Raw genomic sequence first — 23,792 nt, 5'->3', positions numbered from 1 at the left:
AATATGAGACAGCTGAGTTTAGTGAAACTGCTGCGCTATTTGATTAGAGACAAGAGGGACCATATATATAGTACAGGTTAGAGGTGTTATGCCTATCTTAACGGTCAGTTGTATATAGAGGACGAGCCTAGTGAATTTTACTAGAATTCCCTATATCTCCACCCTACTTGACCTAATCTAGTCAGGGTGATAAATGGTTTTCAGGTCAGGTCAGCTTTCAGGTCGGGCAGAAGGTGTTAATCCTACGGCCAGTCCCTAATGACAAGCTGCAGGCCTCCTGGCAGGACCCATACAAGGTGGTGGAGCAAATCTGCGATACCACCTATGTGATCGGCCCGTGCGCTGGAGCAGGGGGCAGACGCATGCTCCATGTGAACATGCTGAAGCCCTACTACGAGCGCATAGAAGAGGTGACCGCTATTTGCGCCTCTGCCGCAGAGGACTTTGACAATTTACCTCTCCCAGACCTCCTAGAGAAAGAGGGCCAGAAAGAGGACCTGGAAAAAGTTCAGTTAGGTGAACGGCTAAGTCCCCAGGAAAGGGCGCAGGCTTATAGTCTAATAAGGGAAAAAGGAACCACTTTTTCTAATCTACCCGGGTACACCCCGTTAGCCACCCACAGAGTAGAAACACCAGGGCAGACCCCTCTCCGCCAACCTCCTTACCGCATACCTGAATCCGTAAAGGATAATATGCGCAAGGAAATTGAAGAAATGCTACAACTAGGAGTCATAGAGCACTCTGAAAGCCCTTGGGCCTCCCCAGTAGTTCTGGTGCATAAGCGGGATGGGACTACACGCTTCTGCGTAGACTACCGGAGGCTTAATGATAAGACCGTATCCGATGCCTACCCTATGCCCCGGATAGACGAGCTCCTAGACAAAATGGCCAGGGGCCAATACCTCACCACAATAGATCTTTGTAAGGGGTATTGGCAGATTCCCCTAGCCGAAGACGCCATCCCTAAGTCGGCGTTTGTCACCCCGTTTGGCCTGTACCAGTTTAAGGTCATGCCATTCAGGATGAAAAACGCTCCGGCTACTTTTCAGAGGATGGTGGATCGGCTATTGGATGGGTTCCAGGAGTACGCTTGCGCCTATCTAGATGATATAGCGATCTTCAGCAACTCCTGGACTGAACACCTGACCCACATAGGAGCCGTACTAGACCGTATTAGGGAGGCAGGACTAACTCTGAAACCCAGTAAGTGCCATATAGGGATGGCAGAAGTACAATACCTAGGACACCGGGTAGGGAGTGGCCAACAAAAACCTGAACCGGCTAAGGTAGAGGCTGTAGCCAAATGGCCAACCCCTCGGACCAAAACTCAAGTACTGGCATTCCTAGGTACCGCAGGATACTACCGGAAATTTGTACCCAACTACAGTACCCTGGCCAAACCCCTCACCGAATTGACCCGCAAGACTCTTCCTAAGATAGTAGTCTGGACTCCAGAGTGTGAGCAGGCATTCCAGCAACTAAAAACGGCTCTTGTGAATGCACCTGTACTTGCCGCCCCTGATCCAACTAAACGCTTTCTCGTCCACACAGACGCTTCTATGGATTGGGGGCAGTACTGAGCCAAGTCGGAAAAGATGGCGGTGAGCATCCAGTGGCTTACTTAAGCAGAAAACTTCTACCCCGGGAAGTAAGCTACGCCGCCATAGAAAAAGAGTGCCTGGCCATGGTGTGGGCCCTTAAAAAGCTGCAGCCCTATTTGTATGGACAACCCTTTTCCTTATTCACAGATCACAACCCGCTGGTGTGACTGAACAGGGTGTCAGGAGACAATGCCCGGCTGTTGCGCTGGAGTTTGGCGCTGCAGCCTTTTGACTTTACCATCCACTACCGCCCTGGGAAGCAAAATGGCAACGCCGATGGGTTATCCAGACAAACTGAACTTGAAAAGTGATCTGTGAGCGCTCCTCCGGACATCCCCAAGCCGATCCGTTGGGATCAGACTGTGTATGCCGGCTTGGTTCTGGGGGAGCATTGTGGCAAACATCGCCACTTATCGAATGTCTTTCTTGTCTGTACCTCTTCCCCTCCCCCCTCAACCTCCCATTAGCCCTTGCTATTGTCTGACCCCACTTTTCCTTGTACCATAGTAATCTATATATTGTATGTAAATGAGGCTGTTGGAGGTTTGAAACCAGGTGCGCATGCCTAGTAAAGTCAGTTGACTCCCAAACTGTGTGTCGTCCAGTCACTGGGGAAATTGTCTCTTGAATATTGACCTGTTTCTTCAGCTACAAGGGGATTTAAGTGAAGATATTGAGGGTATACCTTCAAGCTCCGCAACAGGTATAATCCCTGGAATCAGGATACATGGTACGCCAGACATCAATCGGGTGAGCTTTGGATAAAGTACGTAATAAAGAGCAAATGCCTTTTTGGGATTGAGCAGATTTTTGGGAGGAGGAGTCGATGAGGGGGTTTAGGACCAGATTTAAGTCCCCTCCTACCACCGTAACGCCACCTCTAAAAGCTTCTAATTTTAGAAGAGTTGATTTTAACCAAGAAATTAGGTGATCATTTGGGGCGTATATATTCACAAAGGTGTAGAGATGTTGACCTATTTTGCCTTTAATCATTAAAAATCGACCCTCAGGATCACATAGTTGATCATCGAGGATAAAGGGAACCTTATTCTGGAATCCTATACTAACTCCTCTAGAGTTTGATGTAGGGGAACAGCAGTGATACCAAGTGGAGTAAAATGAAAAGGATAGATTGGGAAAATGCTGTATCTTAAAATGTGTTTCCTGTAGGAAAACTATGTTTGCTTTATTTCTCCTCAACATCCCAAAAACCTGGCTCCTCTTAGAAGGTGAGTTGCATCCCTTAACATCATAAGAGGCAATACTAATAGCCATCCTGGGGATAAAATAAATGTTACATTTTAATGGTATCTCAGACTAAATATATATATATATAATTGTGACAGCTCTGCAGAAGTAAATACCCGTCACAGAAACAATAACCTCACTAAACCACATATACAGATGTAGTAGACTTAACACACATGCTTTATGAGACATGTTATCTAAACTAAATACGTTAAGCAAACACCTTCAATTGCTTTTCAATGGCTTTTGTTTCAAGATAATGCAATGAGTTAAGAAATTTAAATTAAGAGTTTGTGTTTTAACCCTGCTACATCTGTAGTCCATATGTTGCAAAATATGTTGCACCAGCACAATCCATATGTACAATTGTTTAAGGCTGCCATTGAAAGAATGCCATAACCCGAATACAAATTGGTCATTCAAGTTGACAAAGCACCGCAACTGCAACATCCTGGAACATTCAGTGCACCTTCTATCAACGACATTGCCATAATCATGATTACGGTCAATTCTGATAGGCGGGATATTATCCTACACAAGAGAAACAATGTGTTACAAAGGATAAATGAATTTCATAGGTCCTATGATGCCCTACAGTATTCATTGTTTTTTTTTAAATTGCCTGGATGGCTATCACTTTTACATTCCTCAGATAATAAATGGGTCACCGTCACAGGATAAGACTGTATTGTGCATGGACTCATATGCCTCCATGATTATGATTTGCAGCAGTGATCCTGGCATTAGAAACTGGCTAATGGCCTTTGGTGACTTGATTCACCAACTGTTGGTCGACGTTTATGCCAAGGTTGAATCCGAAAGGATAACTTATATTGCAACACATCAGGCACAACTGTGTGCAACAGAATACATCAACCTCCTGGATACAACTCGTACTGACAGGAGACCTGACATTGTTGGACGACAGGTCATTCTGCCTTCTTGCTTTATTGGCAGCCCAAGGCACATGCATCAGTATGCCCAAGATTGCATGACATATGTCTGCAAATATGGTCAGCCACACCTCTTCATTACTTTCACATGCAATCCAGATTGGACAGAAATTAAGACCATGCAATTCCCAAGCCAGCCCAAAATTGCGCGACATGACTTGGTTGCAAGAGTCTTTCAGCTAAAAGTGAACAAGCTAATGGATTTTCTCACCAAGGGTTGTATTTTTGGAGAACCCCAGTGTTGGTGTTACACAATAGAATGGCAAAAGCGAGGATTGCCTCACACTCACATTTTATTGTGGCTTAAGGAAAAAATTCAGCCAAACCAGATTGATTCAATAATTAGTGCTGAAATACCTAACAAAGAAGTGGATCATGCACTCTTCCAGACGATCACCAAGCACATGATTCATGGCCCCTGTGGAGCAGGTTACCCAAATCCAGGCTGTGTAGAGCAGGGTAAATGCAAAAAGAGATTCCCAAGGCAGCTTTTATCTGAAACGCAGACCGATGGTGATGGCTACCCATTGTACCGGCGTAGAAAGCCTGGCAAAGGTGGTTTTTCATTTATCAAAAGGGTCAAAGTGCTAACTGTTGAAAATGGTCATCAGGTTATACGCATGGCCAGTGTTAAAATTGACAACAGGTTCATTGTCCCATATTAACCACTTTTGTTTAGGGTATTTCATGCTCACATTAATGTAGAGTTCTGCAGGTCTTTCTCAGCTATAAAGTACATCTCCAAATACATTTACAAGGGTTCTGATCAATCGATTTTTGCAATTACAAACGATGAAACTGTTGCTAATGAAGTTCAACAGTATCAACATGGCCGTTACATAAGTAGCAACGAATCTGGCGAATTACCTAAATTTCCCATTCATAAGAAAGAGGCGTCCGATGGTTCAGCATCTCTCTGTTCACTTGGAAAATGGCCAGAGAGTGTATTTTACTACTGAAAAAGAGCTCAGAATTTACCTAGAACAACTCTGACTGCATTTTTTGAACTTTGTTAGAGAAATGAAGGATGCTGCTTTATGTTGAAGTTCCTGATTACTACACATGGACTACTACAAAGACATGGCAATCTTGCAAACAAGGCAATCACATTCCAGGTCAAGATGTTGTTACTAATGTGCTTGGCAGAGTCTACACTGTTCATCCTAACTTTGAAGAATGCTTTTATCTTCACATGTTGCTTCATGTTGTTCGAGGTCCATCATCCTTTGAAGCACTCATGACGGTCAACGGTATACTTTGTCACTCATACAAAGAAGCATGTTTGAAACTTGGCTTACTTGATAATGACCAACAATGGCATGAATGCCTTCAGGAGACAGTGATAAGCAAATCACCTGTCAATATCAGAGAGCTGTTTGCTGCCATCCTTCCGAACCTCAGGAGCTCTGGGAATAATACAAACAACAAATGACTGCACCCTGCCCAGAAACACGAAAATTATAATTCACTCCAGTTGACTCCTCTTATCTAAAATCAGGCACTGTTTTTTTGGAAAGACAAAGTCTTTCAAATGACTGGTTTATGTTTGTCACAGTTTGACTTGCAATCACCACAACGACATGGTAATCAAAAAGTGAGCTATGAGTTCCTCAGAGAAACCACTTATGATCTTAGCCAACTAACACAATATGTTGCTACAAATGAGCCCATGCTTGACAATTTGCCAGAACAAAAGAACATTTATGAAACTCTTCAAAATATTCAAAGAAACACTGGAGGCATGCACTTCCTGGATGCTCCTGGAGGAACAGGAAAAACGTTTCTCATTAATCTTCTTCTTGTCAAAGTGCGAAGTGTCGGTGACATTGCTCTTGCAACTGCTTCATCTGGCATAGCTGCCACTTTACTGAATGGTGGCAGGACTGCACACTCCACTTTTATGGTGCCACTTGATTTAACCAGGGAGGAAGCATCTGTTTGCAATTTGAATGCAGAATCAGCCATGGGCAATGTTCTCAGAAGATGCAAATTTATTGTCTGGGATGAATGCACCATGGCACACAAGCATGGCTTAGAAGCAGTCAACAAAACACTTCAGGACTGCACACAAAATAGGAAACTGATGGAGGAGTATTGCTTTTACTGGCTGGAGACTTTAGGCAGACATTGCCAATCGTGCAAAGAGGCACAGTAGCTGATGAGCTGAATGCTTCCCTGAAAGCTTAACCACTTTGGCGTTTTGTTTAGAGGCTTACACTCAGTACAAACATGTGTGCTCTTACTTCTGGCCACAATACTGCACAGCAAATTGTGCAAATATTGTTATAGCTTGGAAGCGGCTAACTCAATGATGCACGTGGAAATGTGTCTTTTCCTGCAATATTCTGCAATGCTGTTCCATCACTTGCTGACTTAAAAAACAATGTATTTCCTGGCATTGCTCAGATATTTGCGCAAGGGAGGGAGGTTTACTCTCCTTAGCTTTGTGAACAGGCAATTTTGGCTCCCAGGAACAATGCAGTGAATCCGATTAATGCTGAAATTTTGAGAGACTTAGCAGGACAAAATTTCACATACACTGATGTTGACACAACTATAAATCTTGAGGACAGCGTAGAATACTCTGTTGAGTTTTTTATTTCCTTAGAACCTACTGGAATGCCGCTATATCGCTTAGAATTGAAAGATGGAGCTCCAATAATACTGTTACGAAATGTTGATGCACCACGACTTTGCAATGGAACCCGACTCTGTGTCAAACAATGCATGTCTCGTGTGATTGAGGCAACAATACTGACTGGCTGCTCTCAAAATGAAGAGGTCTTTATTCCTCGCATCCCTCTAATCCAAAATCAAAAGCATTCACCATTGCATTTTAAGAGACTACAGTTTCCTGTTCGACTTTCTTTTGCAATGACAATTAACAAGGCACAAAGTCAGTCCCTGAAAATTGCTGGAGTCAACTTGGAACTATCATGCTTCTCTCATGCACAACTATATGTTGCCTGCTCTAGAGTTGGTTCAGGCAGAAACCTTTACCTACTTGCACCGGAGAACAAGACAGCCAATGTAGTTTATCCAAGAGTGCTGTCTTAGATTTCTACTACATTAGAATGTTTTCTACCTTTTGTTTTCCACTGTTACACACTTATCGACATTGTGGAAATGTTTAATTTGCTTCCTACATTATTAAATAAATATATAATCTTTACGAGCACAATTATGTCTATTATGTAGTAAAAGGTTTACTTTAAATACAATTATGTCCTCAAACCAGTAGCAAATTTTGTAACCACACATACAAACGACATACAAAACAAACCAGTGCAAAACTGGGCAAATTTTATGGGGCCACTACGAAGCCGGGTCCTTCTGCTAGTAATAGATAATATGGAAAGTTGTTGTTTTCATGAGACAACCCTTAAATGTAAGTAAGTGATAAGATCATATCATTTATTGGCATTCGGTCACAACTGATCCTTTTAGTATCACAGACATAATGATTGTTATGATATTCCCAAATGTTTCGGTCATGAGCTCTCTTTGTATTGAATTGCACAATCAGTCTGGGAAGGTTGCTATGCTGACCAGACAAGCCTCAGCTACTGGGCCTGTCGATATGACTGGAAACCAAGCAATACATTTTGTTTAAGAGATTTAATATTTGATATATAGCTAGAGGAGATTTGTCTCCTCTGTATGCCTGTTTTTCATATATAAAAGTTGCAAACACCCAGTTTGCAATTTTTAAAAGTGCTATGCCAAGTTTTCAAGTTATCTTCTATCCATAGTACAGGGAATAAATAATTGATCAGTGGGGATTTGACAGCTGGGACTTCCCGCTTCCCACAACCACTAAGAATGGGGTCCCGTTTCCGCTCGATTCATTCTCTATGGGACCATTGGAAATAGCTGAGCACTATACTCAGCTGTCTCTGGCTGTCACTTAGAATGAACTGAGCTGCAGGGCACATGCCAGACTTAACTCATCAGATCAGATGATTGATTGGGGTTCCATAGGTCAGACCCCTACTGATGAGTTATTTATCCCCAATCCTATGAATAGGGCATAATAGGGGATAACTCTAAAACTTATATATATACTGGCATAGATTTAAATCAGGCTCTCGGAATTCTGGAGGATGCATTTAATTTATGATGAGGCATGCATGCTTTGGTGGTGCAGGGAATATACAGACTGTAGCTAACGTTGCTATTAATAAATCAGGGCTGTAGTTCTTAGAGTTTTCTGTTGTGTAACCACAGGATATATGAGGAGTTTATGGCAACTCTTTACAAAGTTCATTACTGAGTATACACTGGCAAGCAAAAGGGTAAGGATGTTTTGAACTTTCGACTTTTAGGCTCCATATCTCACCATAAACTTCAGCTTTAAACGTGAGACTACCATCATTTTATAGACAATCATCTTGGGTATCTTATGCATGAATTGGACTTGCAACTATTTAGCATATGATTAGTTATGCAGATTCTTGTCATGTAACAGCTGCGGTACTGTTTTGCTCCTGGTGGTGGAACAATCTTTTTCTTCTTGTATACTACAAATTACAACCTGTTCTCACATTCCCTAATAGCTCAGTGTGTTATTAGGTCGATTCCCAAGTGAAAGAGAAACAGCATCATCCAGCTCATCATCAATAGTGGTATCTCGGCCAAAAAATTGCCAAACTGCATCTTAAGAGTGCCATGACAGTTGGAAGAATATGAAATGGAGACCATCCATTTCAAAGCAAAGATGTGGACATCCAGGCAAAATATCGGAGTTAACAAGTTGGCTCATTACAAGGTCTATCAGTTTTGGCACAACAGACATGGCAGTGGAGGTGGATTGTATGCCTCCTAATAGTGAGATCACAGATGTCCATGCAAGCACTGTGTGATGCACATTGCACAAGTCTGGAATGGTGGCTTGAAAAAGGTGAAGAATTCTCAACTTCAATATCCTTATAAGAAGCATTGGCTTGAGTTTGCAAAAAAGTATGAACAGTAAACAGCAGAAGATTGGAAACGGGTGATTTGGAGCCTTGAGAGGAAAGTCAATAGACTGGGCTCTGATGGGTGAAAATGGGTTTGAAAGAAACAAGGGAAATGGGGCTAATGGATCAAGAAATTAAGGAACTGTCAATTTCAGTGGAGGAAGCCTAATTATATGGGGTTGCTTGACAGCAAAAGGCGTTAAATACTTTACCAAGATCGATGGTGGTCTCAATGCTGAGCTATATGTGATTATCCTACAAGACAAGTTACTTCGTACACTCAAGTACTATGGGTATAAAAAGGACAACATAGTGTTCGAGCAGGACAATGACCTAAAGCATACATCGAGATTGGCGAATAAATGGTTCAATGACAATGCAGTAGAGGTTCTGGATTGGCCCCCACAGTATCCAGACCTCCACCCAATTGAACACTTGTGGGTAGAGTTGAAGAAAAAGCTGTATTTGTACCCAAGTGAGTTGACCAGTATGCACCAACATTGGGAAAGCGTAGAAAAGACCTAGGAACAGATTTAGGTTGAGACATGTTTGAATCCAATCAAGAGCATGCCCAGGAGGATTCAGGCAATGTTGAAAGCCAAAGGTGGATTTACTAAATACTAGCAAAATAATAAAAAATTTTTTTTTGCATTTTTGGAGCAAAACAGTAACAATGCAGTTACATAACAAGAATCTACCTAACTAATCATATGCTAAATAGTTGCAAGTCCAATTATGTATGAGATAACCAAGATGATTGTCTATGAAATTATGGTAGTCTCACGTTCGAAGCTATTTGTGAGATATGGAGTCTGAAAGTCAAAAGTTCAAAACATTGTTACCCTTTTGCTCGTCAGTGTACTATGTCTTGAAAAATATAACTGACTTTACCTAAGGCATTAAACTGGCTAACTAGAGTACTATGGCCCAGACGCCTATACCATAATGGGCCCCAAAACTCCAGGAGGAAGGCTGCCTTTAGAGTCAATCATTTGCCACTAGTGTCTATTAGTTTGATTCAAAACCCATTAGACTTTATTGCTGATACAGTATATGGGTTTAGAATAATTTTCTCTGGTGGGCCTGAGGAACCCTAGTCTCACACTGGAGTCAACTTTCCAGGTAGCTTCCTGTTTTTTGACACAGACCTTCATCATATTTGGGACTTTCTTTATACCTTAACAAGCTATAATTTTGAAGTCTGTCTAATATTTCTCTTTTATTATGTTACTGTTAATGAGGGTATCTGCTTTAGAAAACCCATTTTTATATATTTTGAAAATCCTGACTTACTGTAACAGTATCTCTCAAGTAGCCTCAAAACTATTTACTCTAGAGGCGTGATATTTGGTATAACATTTTTATATATTATTTATTTTTATGTATTCTAGGTCTGACTAGTGAAGATATGAATTGCAAATATCGAAGTAATGCCCAAAACTGTTCCATACCAAGAAACAAGGAACATTCCAGTAATCAGGTATGTTAATAAAGGTCCATAATCTAAATGTATATGATATTGTATTGATTGTGGGACAGTCATAGGCCATTAATTAAACTACAGTGTGTTATCAATGTGGTTTTTACAGGGAATGTATCACATAAAATTATTTCTACCAGTAAATTCAGATAGCAACACATATCCTTTCTAATTTGTTTTTATTTTCTGATTGTAGGGTTTTATTCTATTTCCTGAACATAATTAAAGGGGTATTCATATTGCCCGAGCTGTTGTTAACAGCATTTAGTGCTATGCTTCACTGCAACCACCATGGGCCATAGATGTCTTGTTGACTTCTAGTGGAGAGTTTTCTAGGCATGTTCTATTACCTATGCAGAGGTATATTCTCCCATTGTGTATGGTGGGATCCTACATTATCTATATATAGTTGACTTATCTGCCATTGTTATCCTGTCTGTGATGATAATGAGATGACTGCTGAACAGTGGTCAATAGAGAACTAGAAGTGGTGCCTATTATTAGGCTTAGTGGCCAGTGCCAAAAATGCCATATTTTAGGATTTTGGGACAAAATTATTAAGACCAATAAGGGTGTTTGTTTTAAGATAAATATTAAGGAGATGACATCGTTGATGCCGCAGTTGTCGCAACTGACAAATCTGGTGGCCGCTTTGAAGGGCCCGAGTATGCGACACATGTCTCTGATGAGCTGCTCATACAGATGTTCTAGCGTATGGAAGATGGAATACGGGGGCATAGCCAGTGTACTTTTTTAAAAAGTGTTGTACCACTAAATTTATCACATGTGCTGAGAGCATTTGTTATGTGCCACAAATACATCATGGTTATGAAGTTCCTGCCATTGTTGCTGACTTATTTTCCCAGTTGAAGTTGGTAGGTAGATGGCCAGCAGGCTATTTGCTGATTGATGCACTTTAGCTACTGATCGGTTGTGTGGCTACTCTCACCCTGTAACAGCTGTAACACAGCATGGCAACACTTCACTTTGCATATATGATAAGAGGGAATGGTGGAGGGAGTAATCTCTGCCCTTCTTCTGTTGGGGATGGGAAGATGGAAGAGGATGGTCCATCGAAGAGGATCCAAAGGAGGCAGAGAAGTACCTGGTGTGGGAACCAGACCAACACAAATGTGAATGTATCAATAGGACCTGGTTTTGTTGCTACAGTACTGCCTTGTCATGAACATTTTTGACTCAATAGCCTGTGAAAAACATGTACTGTCCCTGCCCGCCCCTGCAAGAATTGCAATGATGTTTCCATGTTCTCTGCCACATGATAGTACAAAACAAAGATTACTTTTTGGGAGAAATAATGGTGGCTAGGTATCTTCCAGTGAGTCTAAGTGCATGCAGAAAGGCACAGTGAAGACATAAAGGATACAAGTAATAACCTTCTCTGGGGTTTCAATGAGGAGAAGCAGGATGAATGCTTTGACCCCCTGGCACAAAGGCATGGTGTGAGACTCGGAGGTGATCATGACTACATTCTGCTGTTACTGAGAGGAGAATTGAGCCATTGAGTCCAAAATGTCATCCTCTGTGTCCTCAATAATAATTTGGCATTGATTGGAAGCCAGAGAGAACTGTGGCCTACTTCTACTGGGCAGATGGCTAGTGCTGCTACTGCTGTTTGCACTACTGTCCACATTCTGAATCTCAGATGAACAGGTCTTTTGTTTGTCACTCTTCCATTTATCAGACACTTTTATGAGGCCTATGAGTGAAAAGTTATGAGTTTGGTACACAGATTATTTAACAGTACTAGCAAAATTTCAATCACACTGCACACTGGTATCGACAATTTACAATGGTAAAAATACAGTTTTTGCTGTAACAATGAATTGTTTCTTGCAGTAATTTAAAACCTGTTTAATAACATGGTATAATAATTGCATTATTGCAGTAAAATGCTTATGCTATAACACTGAATGATATCTTGAAGTAATATGCAACGCATTCAATAACATGGTATAATGCACTAAAATGCCCAATTACAAAAAGTAAATAGTATTTTTTATTTATTAATTTTTTTGGGGGGAAAAACAGGCAATTCCTTCTTGTTTGCAGCAGAATACAATAAACAAAAGCTGTCCAGTTGTTCATTCAGAAAAATATAAGTTCCTTGCAAGATTCTGTAATGCAGAACTTGCCAGCAAACTTTATGAAACAATTAGGACAGTGACAAATCCTTCACTCACTCTCTATGCTAAGCTTTCCTGATAAAACTAAAAAAATCTAAATTCTCTGCATTCTCTCTATAATGCCCCTATAGTGTCCCTAATAACTGGCTTGTTTCTGCACACTGACACTGCCACAACACATCCTATCACAAGCCTAGCAGGAAACAAAATGGCATTTATACATTCTGAGCAGAATGACCTACCAGCACACTGCCCACTTATTGGCTGATCAGATTGTCTGTCAGCCTCTGACCCAATCGAGGCCAGCCCTCCCCCACTTCCTCCCATTGTCGTGTAATCCTTCATCTCCTTCCTCCCTCCTTGTGTCCCCAGTAAAATGGTGCCTGGCGCTGTTTTTATGCAGTTCATCTGAAATGAATCATAAACTTCGGATTCATTTGGCAGATAAATTTTAGAAAAATGTGTAATTTATCAGATTAGCTTAAAATCGATATGCTCAACTTTAATAACGACATGCAATATCATATAAAGGTCATTTAAACTAAATGGATTCTGTCAATGGTGAAATATAACATCACGTTGATTTTAATCTTTGTATTTATCAGACCGCGCTGCCCAGAATCCTCAGGAAATGTTCCTCTTTAATTTAGAGCCATATGCACCTTCAGATATAGGAAAACATCAGTATCCACATAAGCCGCCCTCCTTCTCAGTGAGCCATTCTGTAAATCAGCAAAGGGGTGGCACAGATAGTGAAGCACCGTCAGCCAAGGACAACTTAATATTTTTTTATTATACTCACAAACATAAACGAATTTAAAACATTTCATAAAAGTTGCAAGACCTCGTGTTCCTGCCCGACCCAGGTTCCGCTCTCGCACTTCGTCAGGGGCGAACACTCCTCCCTATTCAGGGCTGTCTTTTAACCCCGGTCGTGCAGGAACATGAGGGCTTGCAACTTTTATGAAATGTTTTAAACTTGTCTATGTTTGTGAGTATAATACATTTTTTAAAGTTGTCCTTGGCTGACGGTGCTTCACTATCTGTGCGACCCTTTTGCTGATTCACAGAATGGCTCACTGAGAAGGAAGGCGGCTTATGTGGATACCAATGTTTTCCTATATCTGATGGTGCATATGGCTCCAAATTAAAGAGGAATATTTCCTAAGGATTCTGAGCAGCGGGGTCCGACAAATACAAAGACTTGCTGTGTGAACTTTACCCACTTCACTGTAGGACCTGCAGCGCAAAAGTGACAACTGCAACATATTGGAGACTTGTATACTGTGTTGCACATTGATTTTAATGATGTTTTAAAGTAAATCCACACCAGAAATTAAAGAGGACCTTTCATGCGATTCTATTAAGGGAAATATATACCTGTACTTGTGGGGTATCCCCCCCCCCCCCCCCCCCCCGCTGATGCTGCCATCCTGCTTGATTTTTTAAAATAAGCCTCCTATGCCACGCTGTGCCCCGCCAGATTTCTCCTGCTCAGTATGCTAATACTGAGCATCGGAGCAATGAGGAGGAGACTGAGTCTTTCTCCGTGGGTGTCTCCTTCTCCCTTGGCCGTAACGCTGTCCAATCTCAGCACAGAGCGTCACAGCCTGGGAGAAAAAACCTCTCTGGCTGTGACGCTCTGCACTGCAATTGGACAGTGCTACAGCCAGTATCAGTACCCAGCAAGTACAGGTATATATCTCCCTTAATAAAATCGCATGAAAGGTCCTCTTTAACAGATAGGATTAAGGGAATGTAATACAGTATTTACACCATTAACATCCATCCCAAATTTCTGAAACATAGCATAAAAAGGGATATAAGGCATAGCTTTACTGACTAAATAACATGTCTGTGCTCTATTTTTTGCCATAATTCTTGATAAAACATTCATTATATTTACTTCCCTCATTACTGCCTGGAATACAACCTTATATCTTCAGGAACCTTCTTTAGTGCTTCCAATAACTCTCTATAGACTCGTTCCTCTGATGTTTATTTTAGATCTGCTTAATTAATGTAACAGAATCGGCACTAATTATAGAATCTTAGCATGATTGCCAACATATGGCTTGTATAATCCAGAGCAACGGGGAAAAATGGAAAACGTCTGCTCATGAATAAGTCCTCCAGTCTTCACTAATGATAATATACAGTAGCTGGTCTTTTATAATGTTTTACTAACACACACATTGCTGTTTGCTATAGTGCTACTGTAGAGCGTTCCATTGCATTATGAATATTTCGGATTTACTATGTTTCTATGGAAATTTTACAGTCACAATGATGTTTCAGTAATTTATTTGACCATGTGTTTCCTCAGATTGTTATTTCAATGGTCCTTAGCTGAAGACAATCCATAAAATATTGGTGATAAAATTTAACTAGACTTCATATAAAAATGTGATTGCTAAATCAATGAAGCAAGCACTCATATTAATTTAATATGATTCAAGCATATAAAAAAAAAGTATGTTCATGTCCACTCTCCTATTTTATGCAACTCCTAGCTTTTCTGTTTCCAATTTGATACTTTTATTTGCCGGCTCAGATGGCTAACATTCTGTTCATTGCAGTTGTGCAGCATACATCCTGGGAGTATCTAATTGCTATGCTGACAGATCCATATAATAATGTCCTAAATGATTATTAGACAGACTAAAGTGGAGGCCCTGGGATGCTGCAGTAAGGAGAAGCATTGCCATATTAGTAACATAGTAACATAGTACATAAGGCCGAAATAAGACATTTGTCCATCCAGTTCGGCCTGTCATCCTGCAAGTTGATCCAGAGGAAGGCAAAAAAACCCTGTGAGGTTGAAGCCAATTTTCCTCACTTTAGGGGAATAAAAATTCCTTCCCGACTCCAATCAGGCAATCAGAATAAATACCTGGATCAACGATCTCTCTCTAGTAGCTATAGCCTGTAATATTATTACACTCCAGAAATACATCCAGGCCCCTCTTGAATTCCTTTATTGTACTCACCATCACCACCTTCTCAGGCAGAGAGTTCCATAGTCTCACTGCTCTTACCGTAAAGAATCCTCTTCTATGTTTGTGTACAAACCTTCTTTCCTCCAGACGCAGAGGATGTCCCCTCGTCGCAGTCACAGTCCTGGGAATGAATAGATGATGGGATAGATCTCTGTACTGTCCCCTGATATATTTATACATATTAATTAGATCTCCCCTCAGTCGTCTTTTTTCTAAAGTGAATAACCCTAATTTTGATAATCTTTCAGGGTACTGTAGTTGCATTCCAGTTACTACTTTAGTTGCCCTCCTCTGGACCCTCTCCAGCTCTGCTATGTCTGCCTTGTTTACAGGAGCCCAGAACTGTACACAGTACTCCATGTGTGGTCTGACTAGCGATTTGTAAAGTGGTAGAACTATGTTCTCATCACGGGCATCAATGCCCCTTTTGATGCAACCCATTATCTTATTGGCCTTGACAGCAGCTGCCTGACACTGTTTTTTGCAGCTTAGTTTGCTGTTTATTAAAATTCCTAGATCCTTTTCCATGTCAGTGTTACCAAGTGTTTTACCATTTAGTATGTACGGGTGACTTGCATTATTCCTTCCCATGTGCATAACTTTACATTTGTTAGTGTTAAACCTCATCTGCCACTTATCTGCCAAAGCCTCCAATCTATCCAGATCGCTCTGTAGTAGTATACTGTCCTCTTCAGTGTTACTTTACACAGTTTAGTGTCATCTGCGAAAATTGATATTTTACTGTGCAAGCCTTCTACAAGATCATTAATAAATATATTGAAGAGAATAGGGCCCAATACTGACCCCTGAGGTACTCCACTAGTGACAGTGACCCAGTCTGAGTATGTACCATTAATAACTACCCTCTGTTTTCTATCATTGAGCCAGTTACTTACCCACTTACAGATGTTTTCTCCCAGTCCGAGCATTCTCATTTTATATACTAACCTTTTATGTGGTACAGTGTTAGAGAAGTCCAGATACACGACATCCATTGATTCGCCGCTGTCAAGTCTAGAGCTTACCTCCTCATAGAAACTGATTAAATTTGTTTGACATGACCGATCCCTCACGAAGCCATGCTGATATAGCGTTATTTGCTTATTTCCGTTAAAATGCTCTAACATAGCATCTCTCAGAAAACCTTCAAACAGTTTACCCACAACAGATGTTAAACTTACCGGCCTATAGTTTCCAGGCTCTGTTTTTGGACCCTTTTTGAATATTGGCAACACATTTGCCATGCGCCAATCCTGTGGGACATTCCCTGTCAATATAGAATCTGCAAATATCAGAAATAAGGGTCTGGCTATGACATTACTTAATTCCCTTAGGATACGGGGGTGTATGCCATCCGGTCCTGGCGATTTGTCTATTTTAATCTTTAATCGCTGTTGTACTTCTTCCTGGGTCAGACAGGACACTTTTAATGGGGAATTTATTTTTACATTCTGCATGTCATCTGACAGTTTATTTTCCTCAGTGAATACATTGGAGAAAAAAATATTTAACAGCTTTGCTTTCTCCTCGTCGCTCTCTGCGACTTCCCCCTCATTACTCTTTAACGGGCCGACACCTTCAGATTTATACTTTTTAACATTTATATAATTGAAGAAAATTTTAGGGTTAGTTTTACTCTCTTTGGCAATTAATCTCTCGGTCTCTAGTTTGGCCGCTTTTATTTGTTTTTTACATGTTCTATTTTTTTCCTTATAGTTTTTCAGTGCTTCCGTGCTACCTTCCTGTTTTAGTGTTTTATATGCTTTCTTTTTGTCATTTATTGCTTTCTTTACAGTTCTGTTTATCCACATTGGTTTCTTTTTGTTCCTTAACCTTTTATTCCCATACGGTATGTACCTCTCACAATGAGATTTTAGGATGCTTTTAAAGATATCCCATTTTGTGGCTGTATTTTTATTTGTGAGGACTTTATCCCATTTAGTTAGGCCTATGGCCTCTCTTAGTTGGCTAAATTTAGCTTTTTTGAAGTTTGGTGTTTTTGTTCCTCCACGTAGAAACGCTCTCTTGAATGATAATTGGAAGGTTATTACTTTGTGGTCTCTATTTCCCAGGTGTCCCCCAACCTGCACATCTGTAGTTCTGTCCGGCCTATTGGTTAATACTAAGTCCAGTATGGCCGTCCCTCTAGTCGGGTCCTGAACCAGTTGGTAGAGGTAATTGTCTTTGGTTATTGCCAAGAACCTGTTTCCTTTATGAGATATTCAAGTTTCAGTTTCCCAGTCTATATCTGGGTAGTTGAAGTCCCCCATAATAACCACCTCATTATGATTTGCCGCCTTGTCAATCTCATTTAGCAGTAGATTTTCTGTGTACTCTGGTATATTAGGTGGTTTATAGTAAACTCCTATTAGTATTTTATTATTTTTTTTAGCGCCATGTATCTCTACCCACAGTGACTCCACATGTTCATGTCCCTCACTTATATCTTCACGGAGTGTGGGCTTTAGACCGGACTTTACATAAAGGCAGACCCCTCCTCCTCTCCGGTTTTGACGATCCTTTCTAAACAGACTGTAACCCTGTACATTATCTGCCCAGTCATAGCTATCATCCAGCCATGTCTCAGTTATTCCCACTATATCATAGTTCTCCTCACACATCACAAATTCCAGTTCACCAGTTTTATTAGTCAGGCTTCTTGCATTAGTATATACATTTGAGAGGTTTATGTATATTTTTTACCCTACACCTTTCCTTCTGAACTGTTCTAGTCCCTCCTTCCATTCCTGGTTAATAATTTCATTGTATAATTCTAGATTTTTTCTAGATTTTTTTATATATACATATGACTCAACCTTAAAGGGATTGTCCTACAAAAATATTTTACAGTTTTCAAACTAGCACCTGGATCTGAATACTTTTGTAATTGCAATATAATTTAAAAAAAAATTGTAACTATGGAGTTTTTCAATAAAATGTATCTGTATAGCGCCACAATTTTTTTCTTTGTCTGGCTCACTAAAAAGGCCCCACATGCTCAGTTTCACCCTTCAACTGCTTCTTGAGTTGTGATTGGGAGAGTGCTGCATCAGAATGGACACGCCCCCTGAGCTGCAGCAGAAAAGACATTCCCCTTGATCTTCCAGCTTGATATAAATGTAGCAGAACAATGAATGCTTGGATCTCTTGATCCATGTGTAGTACAAGGCCGATTCTAGAAGGAGATTGTCATGTACTATATGGTGTCTGATTTTCACTTTTTTTTTTTTTTTTTACATTAATCATGGGATAAAGCCTTTAATTTATTCTTTGGGGGTTTGTTCAGGAAAAGGGTTTTTCAAACAAAGCAAATGCTAGTGGACATTAATATCTATAACTCCATTTCAGTGCACTAGAGAATATGCATGTGCTGCTTTCTCCTAATAAAAAATTTAAAGCAGCCAAACATATATTAGTATACTTGGCCAAACCTTCCAATTTTGGAAGGGCTGGCTCTTTATCTTATGTGTATTGGGCTGTGATACCTCTTTCCTGACAGATGCAGTTGGGGAAGGATTCAGGAATGAATTTCACCAACTGATCATTTGAGGAGTAGGAAAGAATAGCTGTTGACGAAATATGGGAATATATATATATATATATACATATATATATATATATATATATATATATATATATACATATATATATATATATATATATATATACATATACATAGAAATAAACAAATGCAAGTAAGTAATATGGACATTAGACGGGTTATAGATAATAAATGTGTATGCCATGCTACCTTTATGAAAGGTAATTTCGCTGTTAAACAAATGTTAACCACTTAAATGCAAAGATACCATATTTTCAAGGTTGTTCAAAGAATCATGTGAATGCATATATTTTTATTAGCAGTAGAATGTAATATAATTAATAATTGCATTAGACTAATTGGAAGCATTGTGTTTCCTCTGTACTCAGGCAATTACATAAACATGAATTAGCAAAATAATATTAATGGCATATTTTGCAAAATGTACATTAATATCTGTGGGGCTCTTACCACAATTAATTTGAATTCAATTAGGGTTATGTTTTTTTTTTTCAAACACTGGAAGATTTCAGGATCTTTATGGGTACAATATATTTTGTTGTGTTTTATTTTTATAAAATTTTCAAAAGATAACACTAGAACTTTGAGATCTTATCTGGGGTTTTGTACCACCTAGATAATACTTTATACCCATTCTCCTGAACCCGTACACAGCGGAAGAGTTTATGAGGAATAGAGCAAAGTTTCATAATCTCCTTTTGGGAAAATTTTCTCTTCAAGTCTCCTTCCCATAGACCAATGAAAGCAGGTTTGGCATCCGTGAGAGGGAGGTTTATTCTTTTGTACATAGTGGATATAAGTTTGGAGGGGTATCTGGAAGTTAATAGGCTTTCAAACCAATCTGAGACACTTTGAATATTAAGTGTTTTTGCCCAATAGCAAAGGTCTCTCTTTATATAATTGATGAGTAACCTATTGGAAGAGGGGAGGTCCAGAGACTTCTTAAGAAGTGGGTCAGGTAAAATGCATCCATCTTTATCAAGTAGATCTAATATTGGTATGCTGGAGGATCTGATCTCGATAGCGGAAGAGTGTCTCATCTCCCTAGGTGATAGGGAAATTATATATTTTATTTGTAAGAAGGGAGAAGGTAAAATTAGGGCCTGATAATTAGCGGAGAACCACTCCCACACCTTGATAGTAGTGCGAATTATCGGATTAGGTATAGAAGCTCGGGCAGGAAGTGGTTTGTCCGCCAACAACAAGGCCCTGAGAGTGGAAGGGAAGTATACATTTTCCAGAGCTAACCATTGTTTTTGCTTATAGGGTCTAAGCCAATCCACAACTCTACATAAGTGTATAGCTTACATATAATTCTCAGGATCTGAGAGGCCTATTCCACCTAGATGTTTAGGTTTGGTTAGGGTTGCAAAGGAGATCCTAGGTTTCCTTCCCTGCCAGATAAATTTCCTGATATGGTTGTTCAAGGAGCGAAAATATGACCTAGGAATTGCTATTGGAAGAACTTGCATTAGGTAGGTAAGTCTGGGAAGCTAGGGACAGTGTTTTAAAAAGCTTTTAATTGTAGAATATTGGACAGGGACAGTGTAGGGAGATCATAAGGATAGTTGTTAGAGACTGTTGGGAAAGCATAGAGAGACTGCAGGGATAGTACAGGCTCAATCTAATTGTCATGTGCATTTTGTTCGACTGCTGAGCCATTCATTCTTAATCTGTTATACATAAACTTACTGTGCATCAGACTCACTGTCAACAGGCAGTCTAGTATATAGGTGCATTTATCTAGTTCATCTGCTGCACCATGTATACTTAATCTGTCCTGTTATACATAGACTTACTGTGCAACAGACAGTTTCCTGGGCCCTCAAAAGGAACAGGCAGTGGCAAAAATGTTACTGTGGAAGGCACAAGTAGTAGCAGAAGAAGGGGTGGTGGTAGCAGCAGCCACAGCAAAAGGCCAGAGCTGCCACTGTAAAGCATCAGTCGTGTTTTGACCAACAATCCAGCTGTACTGGAATGGTTGACTCACTCTTTAACATCATGTCAGGTGACAACAGATACACACCGCCAGGAATCGGTGGGTTCCTCCGACACCACACTTAGTTGTCATGGCCCAGGAGCAATCACCTGCCCTGCTCCTACCTCTTTCTTTTGCTGCTCCTTCTGCTCAGGAAGTAATGCATGCTGCCAGCTATGCTCCGCTTTTCAGTGAGAATGAGCTTAGTGAGGTCAGTCCACAGCTTTAGGCTAGCACATACATGAGGGAGAGGTCTGCTGTATCCTCCCTTAGGTGTGCAACTAGTGATGATGACAGTCGAGTGAGAGCATGTGTTGCTAGCGGTCAGGAACATAGCCATGAGACCGGTGAGCATGACATAACTGATTAACAGACAGTAGTGGATGATGATGTAGCCAAGCACACGTGGTAGCCAGGTGGAGAGGCGGCATCGTCATCATTATTATCAGGAGGAGAGGGTGGCAGCAGGCCCATGAGACAGCAGCAGGGGGAAAGCAGTGGGAGATCTGGAGCCAAATATGCCCGGGGTAGACCATCTGCTACTCAGGAGCCTACCAGTCAAGAAACAACTAGAGGTGCATGGGTTCATAAAGGAAGCAGCAGACAGTCAGCATGGACAGTTGGGAGTAAAATGCCATACTCATCAGTGTGGGAATTTAGTCGCTGAAGGACATTAGCATGATGGTATGCAGGATATGTGGACAGAAGTTGAAGTGTGATCAGGGTGCTAATGTTGGCACCACAGCCCTGCATCATGGAGTATCACCATAAAGTGGTCTGGGAAAACTGAGGCACTAATGTAGTGGTACAGCCAGACGCCACAACCGGTGCATATCCTAGTGGCCTACACGACTTCTCCAGCAGTTAGCTCAGCAGAAGGAAGCTTCCTCTATCACTCATGAAGCTCCCCCTACTCCTCATCACATGTTTCTCCAGCAATCGATCACCAAGGCAATTGCAAAGAGACCATTGTATGCGTGCACTCATCCAACAGCGCACAAGCTGAAAGTGTACCTGGCCAAGTTGCTGGTACTCTAATCTCTCCATTTCCATATCATGGACTCTGAACATTTCAGAGAACTGATGGCTTGTGCCCAGCCAAGGTAGAGAGTCCTTATTTGGCAATGTTGACATCACTGTTATTTTTTCCATTCTTCTGATCAATCAGAAAAACTGAAAAAACAAACAAAAAAAAAAAACAGGTCCTGTCGTTTGCGCCTCCATAAGGCCTCTATCACACGCCACTAAAGTACTGTATGCAGGATTTATTTTCCATCTGAATAAAACCAAGTTCAGATACAAATGGCCAAAACACATGCAAATTGAGCTTCTATTACATGGTCAGTATTTTGCATCAGGATTTGATCATTATTTGGAAGGCAAAAGCAGGAGTGGGTCCAAAGCACAGAATAGATGCAAATATTTCCATCACATTTTATCCCTGTTTTGGACCCACTCCTGTTTTTGCCTTACAAATACTAACAGTTTGAAGGCGGCTCATTGCATGGTTCAGTCCAAGTGGATAGATTAGACCTGAAGCTAATAATGACCTGTAATGCTGAGTTCACACTTCTGTTATTTTCTCAGTTATTTCCATCACTTATTGTGAGCCAAATTTAGAAACCAAGCCTACTCTCAGATTAGGTATCATGAATAGATCTGCACCTGTTCTATGGTTTTCACCCACATCTTCTTTAGGCTGATCTTTTGGTTTAGCTAGAGGTTAGCTAGGACTGTTGGTGGCCTGTACGATGGTTTGCACGTCCATATATGTGACCTGCCTGTCAATCTGACGCACAATAACTGTTTCGCTACCAGAAATGACTAGTTATGCAAGTTGCTGCAATGCACAGTGATATACACCGAGATACATTCTCCCTAAAGTTTAACTGCAGGCCAGGATAAAACTGAATTAACGTGCTTTGTGATAAATTAATTCATAACAAACTGAATTTCTTCGAAAAATGTTGTAAATCAAGTATTTGAAAACTTTGCTCATCTCTAAAGACAATATATTCAAATTCATAGAAATTTCATATTGCTGCTTCAGAAATATTCTGGGTCAGTCAATATAAAAAGTAATTTGTGCAAAAATGTCCTATTTTTTACTATGTAAGCAAGGAAAATTGCATTGATTTTGAGACATCTTGGCAGGTACTGTAATGATAAATGTTCTGATATTGTAAAATTTGTTAAAGTATGGGCAGCATTTTGTGTTTGCTATGACCGTATGAAGAATAGAAATTCATTTGCTATGTTTTAATGAAGATTAAAAACTGAAATGTTTGAAACTAGATTGTGACTTGACTGATTTAATCTCCAGGTTATTCATCAGTTAAGAATGTCAGAGAATGAGAGTGCAGCATTGCAAGAGCTAATGGACTGGAGAAGAAAGCTATGTGAAGAAGGAGAGGCCTGGCCGAAAGACTTAGCACAGACTGAAAAGACCCCTACTCAGTCTTCTTAGATGTAGGTGAACACTGGAGAAGCCATCACCTTTTACAGCAAAGAAGCTTTTTGCTGCCAGGTTTTGTCTATATATGATATATATCAGACAAATATATATATATATATATATATATATATATATATATATAATGAAAGTGTTTTAAAATTCATGTAACATTTTCTGTAAAATGGATGCATGTGTTGATTATTTCAATGTCTTGATGTTAATGTGTGTGGTTTATGTTAATATAACAAATATGGTGATAAACTGTACTTTGCGTCTTAAATATAGGGCTGGGTTTCAACAGTGTAGGGTCCTAATGAGACAGCATGGGCCCCTTCACTGTGAATGTTAGACCAGGGAAACAGAATGGATCCATGTCATACATTCAGTACTATGGCAAGTTGATCATAAAAGGAA

The 23,792-nt window shown here is 40.3% G+C and overlaps 1 protein-coding gene across 1 annotated transcript in view; it reads left to right on the top strand.

Annotated features, from left to right (window-relative positions):
- MYO16 (myosin XVI) overlaps positions 1 to 23,390 on the top strand; it is a 482,244-nt gene extending 458,854 nt beyond the window's left edge. Inside the window, exons 33-34 of the mRNA XM_044285559.1 lie at positions 10,152 to 10,240; positions 23,247 to 23,390. Coding sequence (XP_044141494.1) covers positions 10,152 to 10,240; positions 23,247 to 23,390 — 233 coding nt within the window. The remainder of the gene's footprint in view (positions 1 to 10,151; positions 10,241 to 23,246) is intronic.
- Positions 23,391 to 23,792: the final 402 nt, after the last annotated feature.

The sequence above is a fragment of the Bufo gargarizans genome, chromosome 3 (assembly GCF_014858855.1).
Source record: "Bufo gargarizans isolate SCDJY-AF-19 chromosome 3, ASM1485885v1, whole genome shotgun sequence".
Lineage (NCBI taxonomy): Eukaryota > Metazoa > Chordata > Amphibia > Anura > Bufonidae > Bufo > Bufo gargarizans.
Note: the sequence above shows the minus strand (reverse complement) of the source record. Positions and strands in the feature narration are given on the sequence as shown.